Source organism: Manis pentadactyla, chromosome 7 (assembly GCF_030020395.1).
Source record: "Manis pentadactyla isolate mManPen7 chromosome 7, mManPen7.hap1, whole genome shotgun sequence".
NCBI lineage: Eukaryota > Metazoa > Chordata > Mammalia > Pholidota > Manidae > Manis > Manis pentadactyla.
This window is the reverse complement of record NC_080025.1, coordinates 106349670-106370765: the sequence shown is the minus strand read 5'-3', so window position 1 is coordinate 106370765 and position 21096 is coordinate 106349670. Positions and strand designations below refer to the sequence as shown.

At 41.7% G+C, this 21096-nt stretch overlaps 1 protein-coding gene across 2 annotated transcripts in view; it reads right to left on the bottom strand.

Annotated features, from left to right (window-relative positions):
- BMPER (BMP binding endothelial regulator) overlaps positions 1-21096 on the bottom strand; it is a 248989-nt gene that overhangs the window by 128348 nt on the left and 99545 nt on the right. For both annotated transcript variants that reach the window (XM_036897495.2, XM_036897497.2), the window contains exon 7: positions 1863-1962. In XM_036897495.2, coding sequence (XP_036753390.2) covers positions 1863-1962 — 100 coding nt within the window. The remainder of the gene's footprint in view (positions 1-1862; positions 1963-21096) is intronic.

Genomic DNA, 21096 nt, shown 5'->3' with positions numbered 1-21096 from the left:
ATCTTGGTCTCCAATGTTGCTATTAAACCATACAACCAAAACTCTTTCATGGTTAAAACAAAATTAAGCATAATGACTATATTCGCACTTAGCAAGTATTAATACCCCAACTAAGACAGGCATTCTTCTGTGTGCACCCAGGTCCTGAGGCTCTTGAAGTTTGTGAGAACTTATAGACTAAATTAGGGGATTGCCTCCAACATACAAAATTCATTCTTTCTCTATATTTTCCTCTAGGAACCCCCCCCTACCCTTACCCTGAAGCATCAGAAAGTTGTGTGCAGGCCACCCACCCAATCAGAATCACCTTGGTCACATCTCGCCTGGGTGTTAGGACATTCTAGCGTAAGAAATATCCCTATGCATATTTTCCTTCATATTTACTACAAAAATGATGCTGAAATCATTTTTCACTGCTTTAAATACTATCCTCTATATTAATCCATCAGAGACATATTCCAGACTTTTAAAAATTAAAAATAGCTTTGCTTTAACTGAGCAATTTTTAAAAATTGTGATAAACTGGTTTGCCTTCCCCCTAGTTTTATCTACATGTGTTTCATACAGTGACATTTTCCAAAAGGCAAAACAGCTAAGACCTATGAAGAACAAAAGGAGCTAAATATTCCACTTGGGGTTGTTCAGCGAGCTCTGCTGTAAAGTAATCACCCTCACTGACTGCAAACCTTCAGTAAGGCCTGCCACACAGGCCCTGATACAACAGCACCACAGAAAGGGAAGAGACTACAGAGGAAGTGTTCTGAAACGCCCAAAGGATGCTGAAGAAGAGTGAGGTTGCCGAGGGGAGGAAGGAAAAGAGGGGGAAGAGGAAGGGAGCAAAGACAGAAACAAGAGGAGCAGTAATACCAAGCCAGGGGTGACAGGAAAACCTTGGCTCCCTACAGATTCCAGGGGGGCTTCTGGGTGTGCTATCGTATTCATTTGATGGGTCAGGCTAGTTTTGTTTGAATTTTACTAGTCTCACCTCAACTAACTCAAGAACCTAAAGGTCATATGGAAGAAGATGACATATGGCTTATACAAAAAGCAAAGGCTCTTGCTCTACAGAGCCTCTACCATGGGCTGTCTCCTTTCCGTTGGCAATGTGCACGCTGCTCTCCATGTCACTGGTGGAGTTGAGCTGCAGCAGGTGAAAGCGTAGGCTTCGGAATCAAAGAGACTTGTGTTCAGGTGTCAACTCCATAACTCACTAGCTGTGCCTCCTTCTAGGAATCTACTTCCCTCTAAGGACAATAAAACCAATAAGAGCACCTATGTTACACATGAGAATTACATATTTAGCACCTGTATATCACAGCATCTTGAGAAAATGAAATGAGGAAAAGCATACAATGCTTTGCATGGTGCCTAATACATAGTAAATACTCAATAAGAAATAACTAATCCTCCTTTTCTGCTGGCAATTTATTTTTCCCTTCTGAACCTCTCATCTTTGGGATGTGACCCTCCTGCATGCTTTTGCCTCTGAAGGTAACACTAATCTATATTCCTACATATGTTTATTTCACATGCCTTTAAAATACATTTCCTCCAAATCACCATGTGACCAATTAAAGATAGTTTCCTCACTATTGTTCTCCCCATTGGGGGATTATCTGTGGTTGTCTGGTGTACCAAGTTTACAGACACAAGGGAAGACAAGAGAGAAGAAGCCTCTGGAGACCTCAGGAAAGAGAGAAACCCCTTGCACGCTTTGTACTCCTGTGCTCGGAAGCAGCGGTCGTCTAACAAGCCATGAGATAGGACAACCTGAGCACCTCAAGGTAGCAGTGTGGTTGGAGACTCTCAGCAGAAATTCTGAAAGTGAATTCCATCGTACTTTGACCTGAACAGTCACTCACCCAAACATCTGGGGCAGCACTGTCCTGGGGGAATGTGGCTAAGGTGCTGAGGACAGGAGAGAATGGGGCAGACTTCTCTCACGCACTGTGTCCTGCCTCCCTGAAGAAAAGAGAGAGAGAAAAGTACATTTAGAAAAGTAAGTGCACATATGTTGTATAATCAAGGTATCTGGGACATACCTAGGGCCTTCCCTGGTATTAGGTCCCTGGGGTGACTTCTAGATCCATGTAATTTCTCCCAAGCATCTTTTACTCTTCTCTGTAGGCCTATAAATTGTACCTGCAGAAAGACTGCCCATAAAGAGATCACTACAGCACCCCCTCTCCCCAGCTACCACCACACTTATCTTTTTCATCCTAGAGACTAGCCAACCATCTCAGTTCACCTGAGATTTGAGGCTGTCAATACTAGAACCAGGAAGTCTCCAGCAAACCAGGACAGGCTGGTCTCTTTCCAGCCTCCGAGCATAAGAACCCTTTAGGTTTTATGAGACTTTTCCTCCTCTTCCAGACCCCCAACTACCTATGGGTTCTTCAGACATCTTCCTTTAGGAAGGCTTCCCTTTCCATCCCAGCTTAAAGGTGTTGCTAGGATGGCTCAACATTCGGATTTGAGGAAGCAGCCATTCTTTTGGAAATGGATACAATGAAAACCTATGTTCAGAAACATTCCACTGAATTCACCAAGCTAACCAGACCTGTTTCTTCGCTGTGTAGAAAGTGCATGAATGACGTTGAAAGGACTAGCAGAGTCCCACGGCCTATGTGAGAAGTTCTAGGGCCTTCAGACTTTTCCCTGCCCCTCTTTCCCACTCCTCTCTGCCCTCCAGCATCCATTGCCTCTGACACCCATTCCTTCCTGCACTGTGTCAGCACTCTCCCCTTCCTCTGCCCATCAGTAGCCCTCCCCTCCCTAGGATGCAGAGATGCAATACACTGGCTCCCCCTTCCCTATCCCTCAGCAGAGACGCCTGTTGTTTCCAGCCTTAGCAATTTGTAACTCAATCTTCAGAAAGCTGGGGCAGAGAAGAAAAAAGTACTTTCCAGTCAATTTACATCCAACAATTTTGCAAGGCTCATGCAAAAACTATCCTCATGCAAAACTATGCAATATGAATTGCTATCAAACTTATGAATATTTTTTGTTTTTTTAGAACATCAGTAAATTTGGTCACTAAGCAAATGGAATTTCAATGGGTTGGCTTTGCTGGGATTTGAGCTAGAAAACAAACCAGTAGACCCTCAGGTAAACATCTGAAGCCAGTGATTTATATCTCGAGAGGCCTCAGGAAATGAACTCACGCCTCAGAGTCTTGGGCCTCGAAAAGCGAAAAGCGGAAGATTCTCTAAAGGCATTTCCTCACACCTCCACCACTTTCTGCAGTAACACCAGACATTAGCCGTCTGGATCACATTGATTCCCATCCTAGCACACTGCTGTCGCCTGTTGTTTCTGCTTTCCCTTCCTGTTCTTGCCACTTTTATTACTATTATAGTTTATTTTTTGGCAGGGATGGGCAAAAAGAGTAGGGCACATTATGTCTTTTTAAATATTTATTATTTTTAAGCCACTTTAAGGTTGGATTCTTCCCCAAACCAACAGAGAACATGCAAAAATACCGCAAAAAGCTCTTCTGTTGATTTTACATTATTTCCAGATCAGCAAGAATCACTGAAAAATCTCGTAAGAATCCCTGGCTGTTCTCTGTGAGGTTCCTCACTTAACTCTGCATAATCCTAAAGTCTGGCCTTTCACCAGACCCCAGAGGCCCATAACCTGAGTCTAGGTCAGGCTCTGAGGCCCGCCCCAGCTTATACATAAACCGCAAAGGTCAAATCTAGAGGGAGGACAAAATGCTGCCCTTAGCTCTTCATTTCAAAGAAATTCATGGGCAAGCAACCTCCTAAAACCCTGAAGCCTCAGGCCGCCCCAGGTTGCCTGTGTGTTGGCTTCTCTTAGGTGCACAGAGAACATATTCTTTTCATCGATATTCTCTGTTCTTGTTGGATCAGCATCTATTTTTTAAGCATATTTTAAAATTAAAATTTAAAAAAAATATTGCATAATTGCATAGGAGTTAACTTGTCCAACACTTTGGAAAGCTGGCAAGAGCTTGTGTGTACTCCGGTAATTTTCCTTACAATAAGGTCAAAGAGCGAATTTTGCATACATAATACAACAGCAGTTTGTGTTTCCCAAGAGTCCGTTAAAGTAACTTGACCTCCAATCCGGGTTTGCTGGTTTCGTGAAGTTTTATTTTGTTTGGGCTGCAGCACTGTGGCATAGCCCAAGTCCTGAGGCTGCATTCCAATTAGTAACTCCAAAGAAAGGCCCAGGCCCTTTCGGCCCACAACCTGCTTCTATGATTTCAACTCAGCAGGGACTCTGGTTGAACTATAAGCTGTGGCTATGCTGTAAACTAAAAAAGTTAAAATAGCAGAAGTAAACTTTTCTGTTTCTCAGTGTTCAAATTCCTACTGTAACTGCACTAACTCGGGTTCTATAAGATTATCACAATCACTTTCTAATTGACTTTCTTGACTCAATGCACTTTCACTAAACCCTCCTGGAAGGTTCAGTAAGTCCAGGACTTCTACGCAGCATCCATCCATCATTTCACTATTTGATCAAATATTTGTTTAAGGTCTACCATATGCTGGAGATACAGCAGTGAATATAACATATAAAAATCCCTCTTTTTATGGAACTTACATTACCAATCAGCATGCCCCCATGCTAAAGTGGAGGATGACTTACCACTGCATTCAGGATTAAGTTCAACCTAAAAGTCAGTGTAGAAGTGACTCTGAGCTCACTAAAATCTGTTCCTTTTTAATCCAGAAACAGAGCAACACTACATTTCCCAGACTCCCATGCATTTTAGGTGTCACCCTATGACTCATTTCTGACCAACAAGAGGTGGATGAAAATAATATAACACACTTCTAGGCCTAATCCATAAAAATCTCTTATGTCAATGTTCCACATTCTCATTTTCTCTCTCTACTGGACAGATAGGATAGCCAGCTGAATGGAGAAAACATCAAGAATTTTGTAGAACACTGGAAAGAGCCTGCTTCTCTGAGTCACCAACTAAGTAACTGCAGTGAAACTTTAAATGAGCAAGAAATAAATTATACTGCATTGACACTCAGAGGCATTAGTTCTTCATTACCACAGTTAGCCTACTTTGCCAAAATATCCATAATCTCCTTTCCTCCCAACACCAACACAGAAGGTGCTAGTGTATATTATTTCTTTATTATTCCCAAACATACTTTATGCCTTCCATCTTCTTTACACATAACTCTTTCCCTCTGTCCCACTATCATTGACCCACATGGAAATCCTACACTATTCAAGGTCTATTTCAAGGCCCTTCTCATCTGTAAAGACTTCTAGAGCCTTTCTTTTACCAGTAACCTCTTCCGTATTTGCATATCTATTCTTTTCTCATCTATATGCCTATAGTTTTGACACATACATAAAAGGCTAACCTTGCAAGATGACATTGGTTTTGCCTCTAAGCAAGGCCACCATGGGGGCAAGGACCAGTCCTTTGAGCCTAATATCCTTCAGGAGAGTGATGGGCTCAAGGAAACATATCAGTGATAATTTGTTGACTGAAAGGAAGAGCCACCACACTTAATGAGCTCTAGAATCCAGGTGACCTTTCCAGATGACTTGAATTACAGGATGCTGATGGATTGCATAGTTTGGGGCTATCTGCAAACCCTTACCTTTGTATCTCCTTGAGTTTTGCATATTTTAGGTACTAACTGTTTGTCGGTGCTGATACCTCATTAAGCAACACTCCACTTCAACTTAAAGCTGGTAGGATTCCTAGGATCATGTGTATTTTATACAATGTTTGACATTTTCTAAATGCTTAAAATACAGAGGGACTAATGGCTATATTCTCATCTGGTCAGCAAGAAAAGGAATGTTGGGAACTTCATAGTACCGGTAAGTTCAGTGGTAAGTGAAATGCTTTTCACTATTTGCCTTTCATGGGAAAGGCAGGTTTGTTCCTTGAGGTCATCATTTGTTCTATTTGCATAACCAAACACTTCTCTGAAAGTAGGTGTTTTTAAAAGGAAGACATGAAATTTGTCCCAGATCTATTTTCTGTCCCATTATTTTTTGTTTTAGCTGATTCAGTCAAGAGCACATTTGCTTTGTGTCAAAGTTTACCCTAAAGCAGCAGTCTTGTTGCATAATAGAAATCTATCTTCCCGAATATAGTGATGAGTGCAAGATGATAAAACCACAGCCATGTGCATGCAGCATGCTTCTCCCACCCCTGAGGACCGCTGAGAATTGAGGGCTGGAAACCATCCTGCAGCATATGACGTGGCCCTTATCCCTTGACCAGGATGCAGAGCCCAACTCCCTAAGAGTGGGGAAGAAGCACAGCAGTGCATTTCTAACTAGTTATAAGCCAATGAGCTGCACTCAACCACCTTCTAGATGGATTTTCCCCCCCAGTGTTCAATCCTTTGAAGAGAATTAAGATCTTCACTGATTCCAGGTGAAGGTAGGAACAAGGGGAGAGAAAAACTGGAGAGGCTGGTATAGGGGAGAAATACTGAGTGCAGAGTTAAGTATGACCCATAATTCTTAACATTACAACAGTTTGTGGTGCAAAGCTGATTTGTAAGCAGAGCACCCAATGAACTGCAAATCTGGTCAAAAACTTCACAAGAAGAAACAAATGCCCTTAGCCATGCCTCTCTTTGACCTGGAAATGTATTTTGGTAAAGTTTCAGAGCATGACAGTTACTTCCAGGGGTAAAGGTCTTGGTACTTGGCTTCACTGTTTTTGGCCAGTGCAGAAGTGGAAATCAAAGCAGAGGAGGGGCGGCAGGTGAGCAGAAGTACTGTGGACAAGGGGAGAATGGACACCCCAAAATGTAGTGCATGAGGAGCCCACTGAGGGGGGTAGTATAAAGCAACACACGCGCGCGCGCACACACACACACACACACACACAATACATTGACATGTATTTATATACCACTATGGTAAAATAGTTTGTATGTGTGTTTGTGAGATTCACCCACTAGACCAGGGATTTTCAACTCTGGCACTATGGAGATTTGGAGTCAGATAAGTGTTTGTTTTAGAGGACTGTCCTGTGTGAACTGAAGGATGTTTATCAGCATCCCTCGCTTCTATAACTAGATACCAGCTATCACCCATCATCCCCAGTTATAACAAAAATAAATATCTCCAGACATTGCCGATATCTGTGGGGGACAAAAATCACTCCCCATCGAGAACCACTGCACGAGACCAGTGTTTCTCAAGCCACAGTCCCTAGTATGAGCATTTTTAATGACTTACCCTGATGAACTGCATGCTGCCGTGCAAGGCACTGCATTTTGCAAAATGCCTCATGAACACGAGCTTCCAACAAGCAGGGATTAAGGCTGATTTATCTTGTTAGTTCCTCTAGAAGATAGTGTACATCATACCTTTGCATGTGTCAAGACCTGTGTTCTGAGGGATGGAGCACATTTTCCAAGTGAAGGCATTCTCTCTGAGAGGACAGACAGGCCTCATGTCACCACTCTGGGGTGTGGAGGCCACTTTCAGTCAGATTTGTGGAGGAAGAGGGGGTGAGGAGCAGGGGCGGAGAGTAGTTTGGGTTGAGGTTGATGGGCTTGCTTTCAGGGTCACCAAGGCACCTGTGCTTTGTCATCCACAGCTGTGAGGATCCTGCTTTCTACCTTAAGAATCTGAACAGTACGCCACACATAGGTTTTTGTTTTTAAGTGATAAAGCTCAACTTTGGTTCCACACATGGAAAATCAAGGACGTGTCAGCAAAGCTTGACCAAGATTTTGTCTCATAAAAACCTTGAGCAAACAGTGACCCCTGAGGAGTACCCAGTAGGTTGACAAAAACAAAAACCCTTTCTCCGTCCCTACCCATTCACAGAACCATGACCCAATGCCCTGTCTTGAGAACCAAACCTGAAACAAATTCTTTTTATTTTTCCCATCAATTAATGTCTCTAAGTCCACTCACATTGTTGTTCATGTTATTGTTTTGGCTTCCTGTTGCTACTGTAGCAAATCATCACAGAGAACTAGTGGCTTGAAACAATACGCATGTCTTTTCTTACGGTTCTAGAGGTCAGAAGTCTGAAATCAGTCTCCTGGGGCTGCAATCAAGGTGTGGGCAGAGCTGGGGCAGGATCTGTTTCCTTGTCCCTTCGGGCCCCTAGAGGCTGCACCTTCCTTGGCTCCAGGTCCCTTTCCCCATCTCCCAAACCATCAGTGCAGCATCTTCAAATCACTCTATCCCTGGCCCTCTGCCCCATCACACCTCCTCCGGGTCTACCTCTCCCACTCCTTCTTATAAGGTCTCTTGTAAGAGGGTCCCCACCCAGATTATCCAAGATAATCTTCCCATCTCAAAATCCTTACTTTAGTCACAGTAAAGATCCTTTCACCATATAAAATAACAGGTTTTGGGTTTTAGGACATGGACATCGAGGGTGTCCCGGGGCACATTATTCTGCCTACCACGATTATTACTAAAGAAATGACAATCTCACTGTGCAGTCCCACATGTAGTACTTCAGGCTTCTGTCACCACAGCACACTAAAACGACCTGTTCTATCAGCCTTTCTCTCTCTGAAAAAGCTAGTTTTTCCCATGTTTTTCAGAAAGGAAAAGATAATCCATTTAAATCCCAGTCACATGGCCGCTGAACTGCACGAGTTCACACCCTCTTCTTGTCTGCTCTTCTCTAGTTTCATCTGCTTAACTCTAGTTATTTCACTCTACCTTTTAGAGTGACATTCAAACCAGACAATCTGAGTCTCTTATCTCATTCATCCTCTCCTTATTGTCACAGGCATATCGTAACACTCAGGAGCAACTTTTTAGGTGTTAATGAAATAGGAAAACTGTTCTGTTTACTAACAGGCCTCTCAGGGCACTACGCCAGCCCTGCTGAGGACCAGTAACCCCCCAAACCAGTCATCCTCTGGCCCATGCCGGCAAGCCCCATAAATACTTTGATGTCCTCTGATGGCTGGATGACACCCAAAGAGACTGACTGTGCTCATCACATTCAAAGGTGCTTGCAGAAGACTATAGGAACACGGCTGCACTGGCCTCAGCAGGGGGTTTGCACAGCACCACAGCGTGAGGCCTTCACCCACCGACAGTGCAGCTGGAGGTCAGCTTTTAGCAGCTGCAGAAGTGAGTGGGCCCAACCCGGCTTTGGAGACAGCACTGGACTTCAGGGCCAAAGTTTTGTGAAAAATATATTAGATTCATAAATAAGTAGGTGATGGACATATGTTTGCTATTGCTTCACTAATACCATTTTAAAAACAGGGTTCAGTATTGTGTTTGCTTAAGCCTCAAATATTTACAGGTAAAATTTGTCTGTCTTGTTCTTTGAATCCTCATTCTTAGGTCTTTCTTGTCACTTAGCTAAAAGGCAGGTTTGGGTTTTTCTTTCTGTTTTATAATGTTTTTGACTTCAAAAGTTTTTTTAGAAATTCTTCATTTTCCCCAAACCCAGCTTTCCACACAGGCAGACGCACAAATCCCTGGTAAGACTGGGAGGCCATTTGAGACAAATTTCAACTGCTGCTGGGTTTCCACAGATATTTGACTCCTTTCTTCATCTATTTTAGAAGCAGGAAGATAAGACAGGCCCACGCTATGGGCCCACGCTCAGCTGAGATCTCTGAACAAGTGCCCCGGGAACCGCGGGCGAGGAAAACCTGAGGCCCAGGGCAGACTGGCCAAGCAGTTTGTTCGGTATCTGCCAGCAGGTGCTGAGGACGCTGGAACATCAGGGGTCTGCCCTGGGGAACGCAATAGCCTTTCCAGGGCTCACTGAGCAGAGAGGCAGGGGCCTGCGATGAGGGCCCTGTGAATCCAGTCCTTCTGTGTCTGGTGCATGTGTGTTCCCTCTCTGCAACAATCGATAAACAAATAAATGCAAGAGAACACCCTCCTAATATTTCAGATTCCCAGAGACCTCGCAGACCACCCGGGAGGATGTTTTTCAACTGCCACCCGATAAAAAAGAGCAAAAGAAAGAAAATGAGCCCTTTTCCTTTTCTTGCCATTTTTATCAAAGTTCAACCTTTCATCATCATGTAAGTACTCAAAGCTGTTACAAGCCTACTGCTGACACATCAAACGCTTTATCTACAGCCTGGCCCACTTCCAGGGGGATGAAAGGAGCAATCATTCAGAACTCACACCTCCTGTGAGTTAAGAACCATTCCTGAAAGGAAGGAAATAACACTATTGTGCAGGAGAAAGGGCATTTTTCATTTTTGCTGGTTTGTCTACACTATGGCGAAGCTGGATATGCACTAAGAAGGAAGCCCCGTGAAGGCCTGTGATGGAGGCAAGTCTCCGGAAACACCGATGCCCGAAGCCAGGAACCCAAGCATCACTGATGAATGGTTTCTCCAGAAGCTTTTTGGTGACCTTTACATTTTGGTTAACAATAATAGTTTATGTATACAACATGCTTTATATACTTATTGTTTTACTTTGTCTCCATAATGTTTCATTTAGATTTGTCATTTGCCCCAAACTAGGTTGAGGCAGAAGCCATGTTCATATTTCTTCCACAAGCATCTCTGTCTTCCTAGCTTCACAAAAAGACCACAGTAACATCAGAAGCATTTGGTTTTCAGTTAAACACCTACTCATTGGGTATCAATTAGCTCAAAATAACTCAAAAATGTTTGTGCTCCAGGGAGGTTTCCTGAGGCACAAAAATTCCTGTTGCTTGAAATGAATTAGTCTTAATTAAGATATATCTGGATCCTCTCATTGTATTGACCAAATTATATTTAGCAGTCTCTGGAATATTTCCTAAACATAGTATACCTGCACACACTAGTGAAAAATAAGATTACATTTAAACTTTAATTTCCAAACAGCATTTGACTAGTCACAGCATTGCGGCTTTCACTTCCCCATTCAACAAACACTTGAGTCTCTTTGTGTTAGGTACTGTGGTCTTTACATGAAAAATTTCAAGATCTATGTTTGGTATACTTTGCCATGTGCAGTTCTCTATTTTGTATTGGGACAATTACCTATAATTCTAAAAAAATCTATAATGTCATATGTATAATATGATAGAGTCCTAGAAACACTCTGGCCTCCATCAGGGGACCAAATAGAGGTTTCTGGCACCATTCATTCAAACCAATGATGCCCCTGGGTATTGGTCTTATCAACCAATTCTAAGTTTGTGTTCTGAGACAATCAGCCTGCAAGCCAATCTTGGCAAGCTCTTGGGATGATCATAATCTAGGACAAATATGATCAAAGGGAAAGAAGTAGACATGCTGCTGGAAACAGCTGCGGTGGGGCGTCCCTGTCTGAGCCAAAGCTAGCGTTCAGTGTCTGGGCAAGTTCAGGGAAAGGGAGAGGTTCACCTGCTTGGCTTCTCGCAAGAAAAATCCCATCATAAGGGAGGAAAAGATGCAGCACAGCAGAATCCCTGGTCACTGAGCCTAGTTACAGAAGGAAGGCATTATCATAACTGTAACCTGACATTTGTCACTCAGCTCATCCACATCCCGTGCCATGGATGCCCGTGTTGGAGGAAGTTACTGACAGGAAAGCCTGCAGAACTGTGCCATGGGACCTCTGTGAAATGCTTAGGCACAGGCCCCACCGATTTGGGAATCCTGTGATTGAGTAAAACACACGAAAAGGAAAGGGATATTGGTCCTTCCCACTTCCCTTCCTGCTTCCTGCTTTCCCATTGGAGGCCTCCAGGACATGGGTGGCAAGGCACGATCAAAGAAGGTGGAAGTAGTGGCCATGTCAAGCTGAGAACTGAAATGGGACAGCGGTGGCCATGCTATACAGAGGAAACAGGCAGACAGACATGGGAGAAGATGGGATCCTATCCAGTCCAGGGAAGGGACAGTTCCTCTATCATGAACTCTGACTTGTTAGGAAGACCGGCCACCAGTGCCCTGCACTGGGCAGGGTAAAAAAGCACCGACAGCCCAGGTGTAGGTATATTCTCTGACAGATGGATTCATATATTGGCAAGGCAGAAAGAGAAAATGCTTGGCCTCTTGGAGAAGTAATAAGTTATATTAAATCAAGCCTCTCCTGGAATAATATTAGGTCAGATTCAGGAGCATTGTCTCATAATCTTGGCCAGAACATGCTGTGCACGGCCAGAAGGGAGCAGGTCCCTCAGTGAGAGAGCAGCTGATGGGCAGCTTGCCTGGTCACGTACAGGGTCTCAGTGGACAACAGCTCCTTAATTGTGACAGCATGTTAGCAACCCCATAGGATTTTCCAACAAGGATGAAGAGCCAGGAATGGACAAGTTAAATCCTTAACCTTATTAAAAGGAATGGAAACAATGTTCTACCTGAGCAACACAACGTTATTTGAAAAGGTCACAGAAAGATTATACAGGATAGACAGCACACAGAATGGGTTTTTTAGGCCATAGGTAGGACAGAAGTTCAAGTGCTTGCCAAACAATCCTAAACGCTTCAGTGGAAACCAAGGACAGTCTCCATGGTTCCTGTGAAGCTAAAGGAAGAAGCGTAGAAGGCCGTCTTGGAGTGGAAGTCAGGGCAAACCCGATACACTTAAAAGAGCCATTAGGACTTTTAGTGGTAAGTGAAGCAGAAACAAGCGGCTCAGAACACGTCCAGGGCCCTCTCTAAAGACCAGTGTTGAAGGGGGATGTTTTGGGGGCACATGTCCAGGACTGAGGAGGCAATGGTTCAGAGATATCCACCATTTTATATCCTAAGCCAACTGGAGGATGATGGCAGGGTCTTGAAAACAGACAACATGAAAATGTACATAGTCAGGTGGAACAACCAGCTCTTTTTTGACAAAAAAAATCAGAAAACCACTTTCAAACTGATTTGTGTTATTTAAAAAGAGCCTCATCAAGCAGTACTTCAGTCTGGTTACCAAGTTCAGAGAACTGACATATACAAGTAGCTCAAAATATACGATCAGCTCAGGATCAGAACACTGCTAGTTCTGATTGGTTGTATGTATATATTTGTGATCTAAAGAATGTCTGGCAAGTTGGCAAGTTTGTAGATCACAGATTATTGCCCTTGCAGTGAAATATGTCTCTCAACTTTAGATAAGACAGAAAACTTTTATTGTTCTAAGTAACTATCTGATAAGGTACGTGCAGAGACTGTGGATGAGACTCCAAAACAAAATGTCTCCATTCCCCCTCTGAAAATTGCTAAGGGAGAAAATACACTTACATTGGTGTTCTATATTTTACCTAAAATACATCCTGTGGACATTCATATGCAATGATGATTTTGTGATCTTTTGGGCCTTTTAACTGGTCCAGCCTGAGGCAGTCTTTAGGCTCAATGCTTGGTCCCTCATCTGCAAACCTTGCCAGGCAGGCTAACATTGAAATCACAAGTGCCCCATTCTCTTGGATCAATTCTGCCTGGAAAATTATGGCACAAATAAAGCAGGCCATGGTGGGGAAACTCAGGCAATCACAAGATGAGAAGGATTCAAAATCCATAGTTCTTCAAGGGGCTAAGGGGTTTTATTTAAAAAAGCAGAAGAGTTTTTAGAACTTGGAAATGAAAGGAGCTGTACCAGCACTGAAGTTGTTCATGGCAAAAATTTTAAGTCATTCTAAAAAGAGCCATCAGCCAGCCATCTCTCATTCTGTTCTCAAATATTTCCAGCTCCAAAGGGTACACAGGAATGGAGAGAAAGAGCCTTAGTTACACATTTTCCAACATTACAGGCAAAAAGCTACAAATCTTTGTAAAGAGGCAGTTTCCTTCTTGTAATACTCAGATAGGAGGTCTCTGCATTGAAATATTATCAAAACTCCAAATTTGATCAATTAGAGTTGTAGAAATAACAATATCCATGAATGTGGAAATGATCCCAAACTCCAGATAATGGGTGATGGAGCAAGAATTTGAGGAAAAACAGTGACTTTTAAAAATGTGTATCAAATCCTAGTTCATGAAGTCATGAGCAGATCTGTGCCTTAAGCTCAGTACAAACCAGGAAAGCTTCCAGATTCTAAATCAAAAAGGAAAACTGGAAACCCACATGGTTTAAAGAAACCCCTGGGGTTAAAGGCTCCTTCTGACCCCATTTCTATCCCTTGTTACCTTGCACCAAAGTTACTTAACTTCTCTAAGTTTCTATTTCTTTGTCTGTATGTTAAGAAAAACAACAGTATGATGTTTTTCACAAAGTTCATGTAAAGAGTAAAATAATGGAGGTAAAGCTTGATTCAGCCGAGAGCCTCATACATTATAAGTGCTCATTAAATATTAGTGCCTACAAACAACAAACATTTAGGGTTGAATTAATTTTGAATCCCAGCCAGCTCCATAAATGAATAAGTGTGTGACCTTGGGAAATTCATTTAATCTGAGTCTTGGTTGCTTTATTACTAAACAATGCCATTTTCCCCACAAAGCTGGGGTAAAAATGTTAGGAGTGAAGGGCTTCACATGCCCAGCACAGTACTTGATTGATAAAAGTGACTGATAAAAATGAACCTTCAGCACCCTCACCCCAGCCTGCTGTCTTTAGGATTAGCTATCATAGAATGTTTCACTGGCCAGAAGAACGGGCTGTGAAAGGTACAGGGCTATGGTGACTTTCCCTCTGAATTAGTTGGAGAATATTTGTGTTTTTCTTGGCACCAGGAACACATGGAGTAGTCTTTGGGGTATACAGTAGTGTATACATCGCCCATGTATTTGCATAAAATTTCAAAGCCCTTTCTTGATACATGCAGTATGACAGCTGCTGTCACAATATATTTATATAAGTCCTACGCAGATTTTATAAAATAAACTTGCAAATGTTTGCTTTCCTAGGGAGGGGTGTGTTTCAAGGCTGGGGGAGATGATCATTTCATCTCACTATAGAAAGTAACACATGCTGGCACTCTCCTTGGTTCATGGCCACAAATAGGCTGGTGTTCCCTATGAATACAGGAGGCAACCCCGATATAGTAGCCCACTGTATAACCATTTTAAAAATATTCTTTCAGTAAAAAACAGTATTGATGGGCACCATCACCATAAGCCACCTGGTCTAGATGGTCTGGAAGGAAGGATGAAATAGATGGCTGTGAATTTAGCACAAAGGATCCCTCAGGCAAACTGTCATAGCCCCAGCCGCTGTTTTTCCTGAGGAACGAGTTAGCCAGATGTGAAAAACAATGACAGTTCCATACAAGACACACCAATGTTTACCTCAGTCTTCTTTCAGAGTCACTGGGAGAATTGTCTGGATTAGCCAAACCTTTCTCTCAAAAGTAGCAAAGTAATTTACACTTAATTATTTCCTAAAACATTTCCTGAACTAGTACTTTAATTCATAGGAGTTCTGTGATATGACTCCTGTAAAGAAGTGAGTCAGGTTGTGTTAAAGTTAAATAGGTTTCTTCAGTGAAGGCCTTTCCTTATCCTTTAATGCATATGCATATCCAATGGGGAGAATATAGGATATAATGTTTCTCAGACTTATTTGACCAAAGAACCCTTTTGTCATGGCATATGAACATATTCTGGACAGTAAAGTGAGGAACACAGTTTGGAACATGCTAGTTTACTTCAATATACTCCTGCACATCTCTCCTAAGTACTTACAACTAACTATAGGGTCCTTCCTCCTTGACACAAATTTCTTGGCAACAATTTTTGGTTAAATAAGTCCTTATATTGAGCAATCAATATTCCTTAATTGAGCAAACAATCTGCTCCCCAAAGCCTTTTCCCAAACCCCATAAATGCTGCATTAGGTAATAAACTCTTCAAATTCAACTTAAGAGTATATTTTTATAGAGTCCAAAAACCACTAGACGGGCTTTTTGTTTGTTTGTTGGAAGGATACTCTTCCAACAAGCTATCTCAGAAGTCCCATTTGCTTTTGTTTTTGTTTTTCAAGACTGTCTTGATTTTTCAGAACCTTTGCACATTTTACTACAGAAAAAGAACTCAAGGCTTCCACATGGCCCTTTTCCAATGCCATAAACTAGGTCACCCTACCAATGCCTGGCATTTCTGGAATATTTATAAATACCATAGCATGAAAACTCCACCTCCCACAGCCTCTGAAAACCGTGCTAACTACAAATTCCCCAGACAGACTATGTGGCATATGTGGTTTCCGTGCCTTTAAAAGGGGTAGTTGTAGGATATGCTGAGGAATATTTCAGCCATGTCTTTTTCTTGTCTTTTTCGCTTAGCAAATTTCCCGTCAATCCTTGCCTCTGGGTGGCCTTAAACGAGGTGACACATTGTAAACAAATAGAAACCTTATAGATTCTTCAGTAGGCAGTAATGAAAGAAAGATCCTAGAAAAAGCCTTGTTTACTCCTGTAGCTCCCTTTGGGCAGGACTTCATGGACCACAAGGGAGATAGCCCTGGGCTGGGTTAGACAGAATAAACAGGGCAGGAGCTTCGGGGATCAGGCAAGGACACCAGGCTGGAAGCAACCAGTCCGCTCAGCACACTTCCCAGTGCCTCTCCTTCACACGTGTGAGGCATTTTAAAGAGGCACAGGTCAAAAGAACATGAAATTCACACCCATCTCTAGCCCTTCATTTCCCTGATATTGAAATTAAAATATCAACAAAATATTCTTTTTAAAAATATGAGAGGTTTGAAGCAGCTTCCCTATCAATCTATTTTCATTCTTACTCATGGCCTTCAAATTTGTCTCAACATGCATACCTGACTTTATATTAGTCAAGGACTATGTCTTTTATTCACCACTGTGTCCCCAGTGCCTGCCACAATGTCTCTTTAATAATTACAGCTTTTGCTGTTAGACTGCACTACAGTTTGGTAATCCACCCTTCCTATTTGAAATCTTAGCAAGCAGTTTTCATGATTTCCCATAATTAACATTTTACTGCCCACTTACTATTACATAATGTTGGTGGTATTCTTTATGATGAACTCAAAAACACTCCTCCAAATTACAATTCCATCTTTAGATAAAGACCGAATCATTCAGGCTAGTCACCATATCCTCAGCTGACTGTCCATCCTTCTATATGAAAGAGTTAACCAGATATGAAAAACAGTAACAATTTGTCCGTAATTGCACACCAGCTCCTTTTTTTCCCTTCAGGTGGGTGGAGCCCATGGCTAATGCTTCCTCCCAGGGGACAATTTGCATATCTGGGAACCTCTAGATTAGAAGCCAGTGAACATATCTTATGGGCATTTCTGGACAGACACACAGGATCCAAAGGACAATAGCAATGCTAAGAAAACTGGGAAAAAAAGCAAAAAAATGGTTTGCTTAATATCTAAACTAGATATAGATTCCTAGTGTGGGCTATATATGCAGAAGATCATTTAAAACAGTGGTTTTTGAAATTTTTGTCTCAGGATCACTACATTCTTAAAAATTATTGAACCTACTAGAGTTTTTGCATGTACAGGTTATGTCTATCCATCAATATTTATTGCATTAGAAATTAAAACATATATTTCTAAAACTTGTTCATTCTAAAAGAACAAAAATTCATTAAGGTAACAGAACACATTTAAAAAAATAAGTATACTTTCCAAAACAAATGAACAAAATATTAGTAAGAAAAGTAGCACTGTTCTAGCTTTTTGCTAATCTCTCTATTGTCTAGTTTAATAGAAGATACTGGGTTCTCCTATTTTCTTCTTTCAATTTATTGCAATATGTTGTTTTGGGTGTATAAAGAAAATCCAACCTTAAACAGGCAGTTGGAAAACAGAGGTGAATTTTAAGAGCCATTTTATATAATTGTGGATACTCTTCTTTGATATTGTACCAAAATTCAACCATCTTAAAGCTTGGTTGTAATGATAAGGAAAATATTCAACACAGTCATCAAGGTCAGCAAACCGCTTTTTACCTCTAGTTGACAAAGCAACCCCAGCTCCCTGCTCCCCTCCTCCAGGCTCCTCTTTTGCCCTGCCCATGCCGAAATGCCACATATCAAAATAATATAAATTGCTCCCCTTTGCTTGTGCTCAGGGCTCAGACCTTGGGAGATTACTCCCCACTGAGCACACCGGTGTGAAATAAACCTCAAAACTCCAAGACCTCTGAGTGCCGCTTGGTTCTTCCATCAGTGATCCAGTCCAAGTTTTCCAGTATTTTCCGTAACAGTAACATGGAATTCAAAACCATTTTCTTGTACTTTTCATGAAAATCTTCCATGAGTTTTATAACACTATGCATTGGTCATTTGGAAAATATTGATTTAGGCAGATCTTCCAAAATGTTTGTATGTTTCATTCTCAAACATCAAAAAGAAATTACATTTATTAATCTCGTTTCTTATTGCTTCAGAAAAGTCTTTAAGTATTAGAAATCTGTCAAGCTCACAGTGGCAAGCAAGTTTTCCAAAATTCTAATTTTCACATGACCATTCAAATTTTATCACTTGTAACTTAGACCACCACTTATTTTTTTCAAAGTGGCATGCTCACTTTTTATATTTTTTAAAAGATGTCTGTCAAATGCCCAAGTCTGAATAATTTGTCTGTCAATCAATCTTTCAAATAAAAATGGAATTCCATGAAAACAATGGTTGGTTCAGCTCACAAATCGAATAAACATATGAATGTTTTCCCTTTAGATATCCACTATATATTTCAATAGTCAGCAGACTTTTTTTTTTTTTCCTGCATACTTCCCATGTTAAAATGATGTGCATTCAAGTGTAAGTCTTAATAAAAATAAGTTTCATCAAGGACAGTTTCAAATAAAAATGGCCTCCTTTTTTTTTAAACTGAGAGTACAGAGTGGTGACCAATACAGTGACCACTTTGATGCTATTGCCTGGATCCATGCAAAGGCTCTAGTGCTTTTTACTCACCATCAGTGCAAATGTGAGCATAGCAAAAGAGCAAAAAATGTCTTAGTACTATGATAAAAATAGCCTTGAAATAGTGAACCATCTTAAAGAGTCTTGGGGACTCTTAGGAGTCCATGGCCTGTTCTTTGAGAACCACTGCCTCCAATGCTTTGACACGTACATTCTCGAGGTCTACCTCCGTGAAGTAGTTCTTATGACCAGGAAAAACAAACCAAAGGATACCAGCACACTTGGGTCACAGAAATGAACTCTAGGATCCCAGGAAAACAATGTACATCATCACTTAAATTGGCAAGTTCACTTAGTGGGCTGTAATGCCATATGGACTATGGGGTGAAAAAGGGCTAATCAACACCACCCACAGAGCCAGCCAGCAATGGGCAATCAAAGCCTAGAAACACCAGTTTTGTTCCAGTAAACCTGTCAAGAATCCATATTAGTCATTTATACCCATATTTTCAGGTATTCAGTAGAAAAAAGGAAGCCTTTTGTGTGGGTAAAAAATGAAGTATAAACTTAGGAGGCAAGGCTGAGAAAAAGCAGATGCTTATGGCTCTACAGTTTGTACTTTTTCTGTAAAAACACATCTGTCATCAACTTCAACTTAGAAGACCAACAAAGTACTTTTATAAATAAACACAGTGGCCATTTTCATTTTAGTGACTCTGAACTCTTAGTAATCAATCTGATGTCCATGCAACTCCAGCTAACCCTTCTCTAAGACACTTTAGGTGGGGTGTCCTCACAAGATGGTCATTGTTTGGAATAAACCAGGACCTTCAAGGATCAGACCTGATGTGCTGAAGTCAACCACATGGCATTTGTAGCTACTTGCTTAGAATTTTCACCTAAAGAAACCTGAATGAGAAAATTCCATATTCCCCTCATTTCAAAATCCAAGAAATCCTCACATTAAGTTGACCCACAAAGAAGAAACAATCCAAGGGAGAACGTGTGATTCCTAACAACGATGGTAGCTGAAATATCTGATTGTGTAATAAAGTGAACCTTTGACTCTGCCTGGTCCTGCTTCCTCCACCACTGCTCCAAATCTATTTACCAAGAGTCACGGTCCCATTCCAGCTCCCAGGCCAGTCACAGCAAGAGAGTAGAGGGTCAACCAGTCTCAAGTTCTCTACCTTCCCAACTCCCCAGGAGTACTTGATACAGGATCATCTTTCTTACTAAGCTGGGCTACGAGGTGATTAACGCTAAAACAAAAGTAGGGTATCTGGAAATGTTCCTGAAACTCCAACAGTTCTTGAGCTTATATTCCAACACCTCTTGGTCATGGGCATCCTCTGCCCTCCCAAAGTTCCCCAAACTGGACAAGCTAACTGATAAATCCTTGTTGCAGCTTCCAAGTGAATGCAAAAGCCTCTAGGTACGTCAGAAATAGCCTGGAAGCTCTATCTCCAGAGCTTTTCCTTTTAGGCACTTAGCAGCACACGAACACATTCTAGGTTCTCCTGCTATACCCCAAATCTAGTTCATGGGTAAACAGGCCTGGGACATGAAACAATCACTAGTCTCCCCATCTGCTCTCATCCAAATTGATTCACTCTTTCAGGCTGGGGCTTCTGCGTCCGCCCCTTTTATAATCACTGAACATTCATTCTGCTTAGCACCTGGAACCTAGAATCACTTCTCTTTCCAACCCAGAACCCCAGGCCACAGGGTAGAAACTTCCTTTTTGTAGGTAGAACTTCCTAAAGAGGATCTGACACTTACATATGTGACCACTGTGGACTTCTGACTCCCGGAAGTAGACACTGCCCTCCTGAGATCCCTCTACTTCATCTTGGGCCCCAGAACCTAACCATTTGCCTGAGTATGGGCTCTGAAGGCTTTACCACCCCAGGCCTGCCCATCTACCTTGTTGCACCCCAACTTTTTGAGCCAACCCTCTGCCTCCTCCCCCACAAATGTCACATCTGTGAGCCACTGTGCCTCCTGGACAAATACAAACACATATTTAGAAATCAAAAAAGCAATTCAGAACGTCACTTTAACATTATAAATCACTTAAAAGGTCAAGTTAAAGTTTATGCTTTCATTGGCAAATTTTTTTGGACGATACATGTTTGTTATATTTGGGGGAGCAAACCATTTTCAATCTTAATTACAAACAGCAACTACCTAATTATATACAAACAATATATGTGGCATCTAGAGTCATTTTTATCTGTTCATTAAAACAGAACCCCTGAGTCTATGTTTATGATTACCACACCTTGATATCCTCCACAGTTCTAGAAATCCTGTATTACCTGACACCGAAAGATGAATCAAGAGTCAAACCCCAGGCTGGAGTTTCTCCAAATATCTTTGTTGGATACCTGCATCAAAATTACCC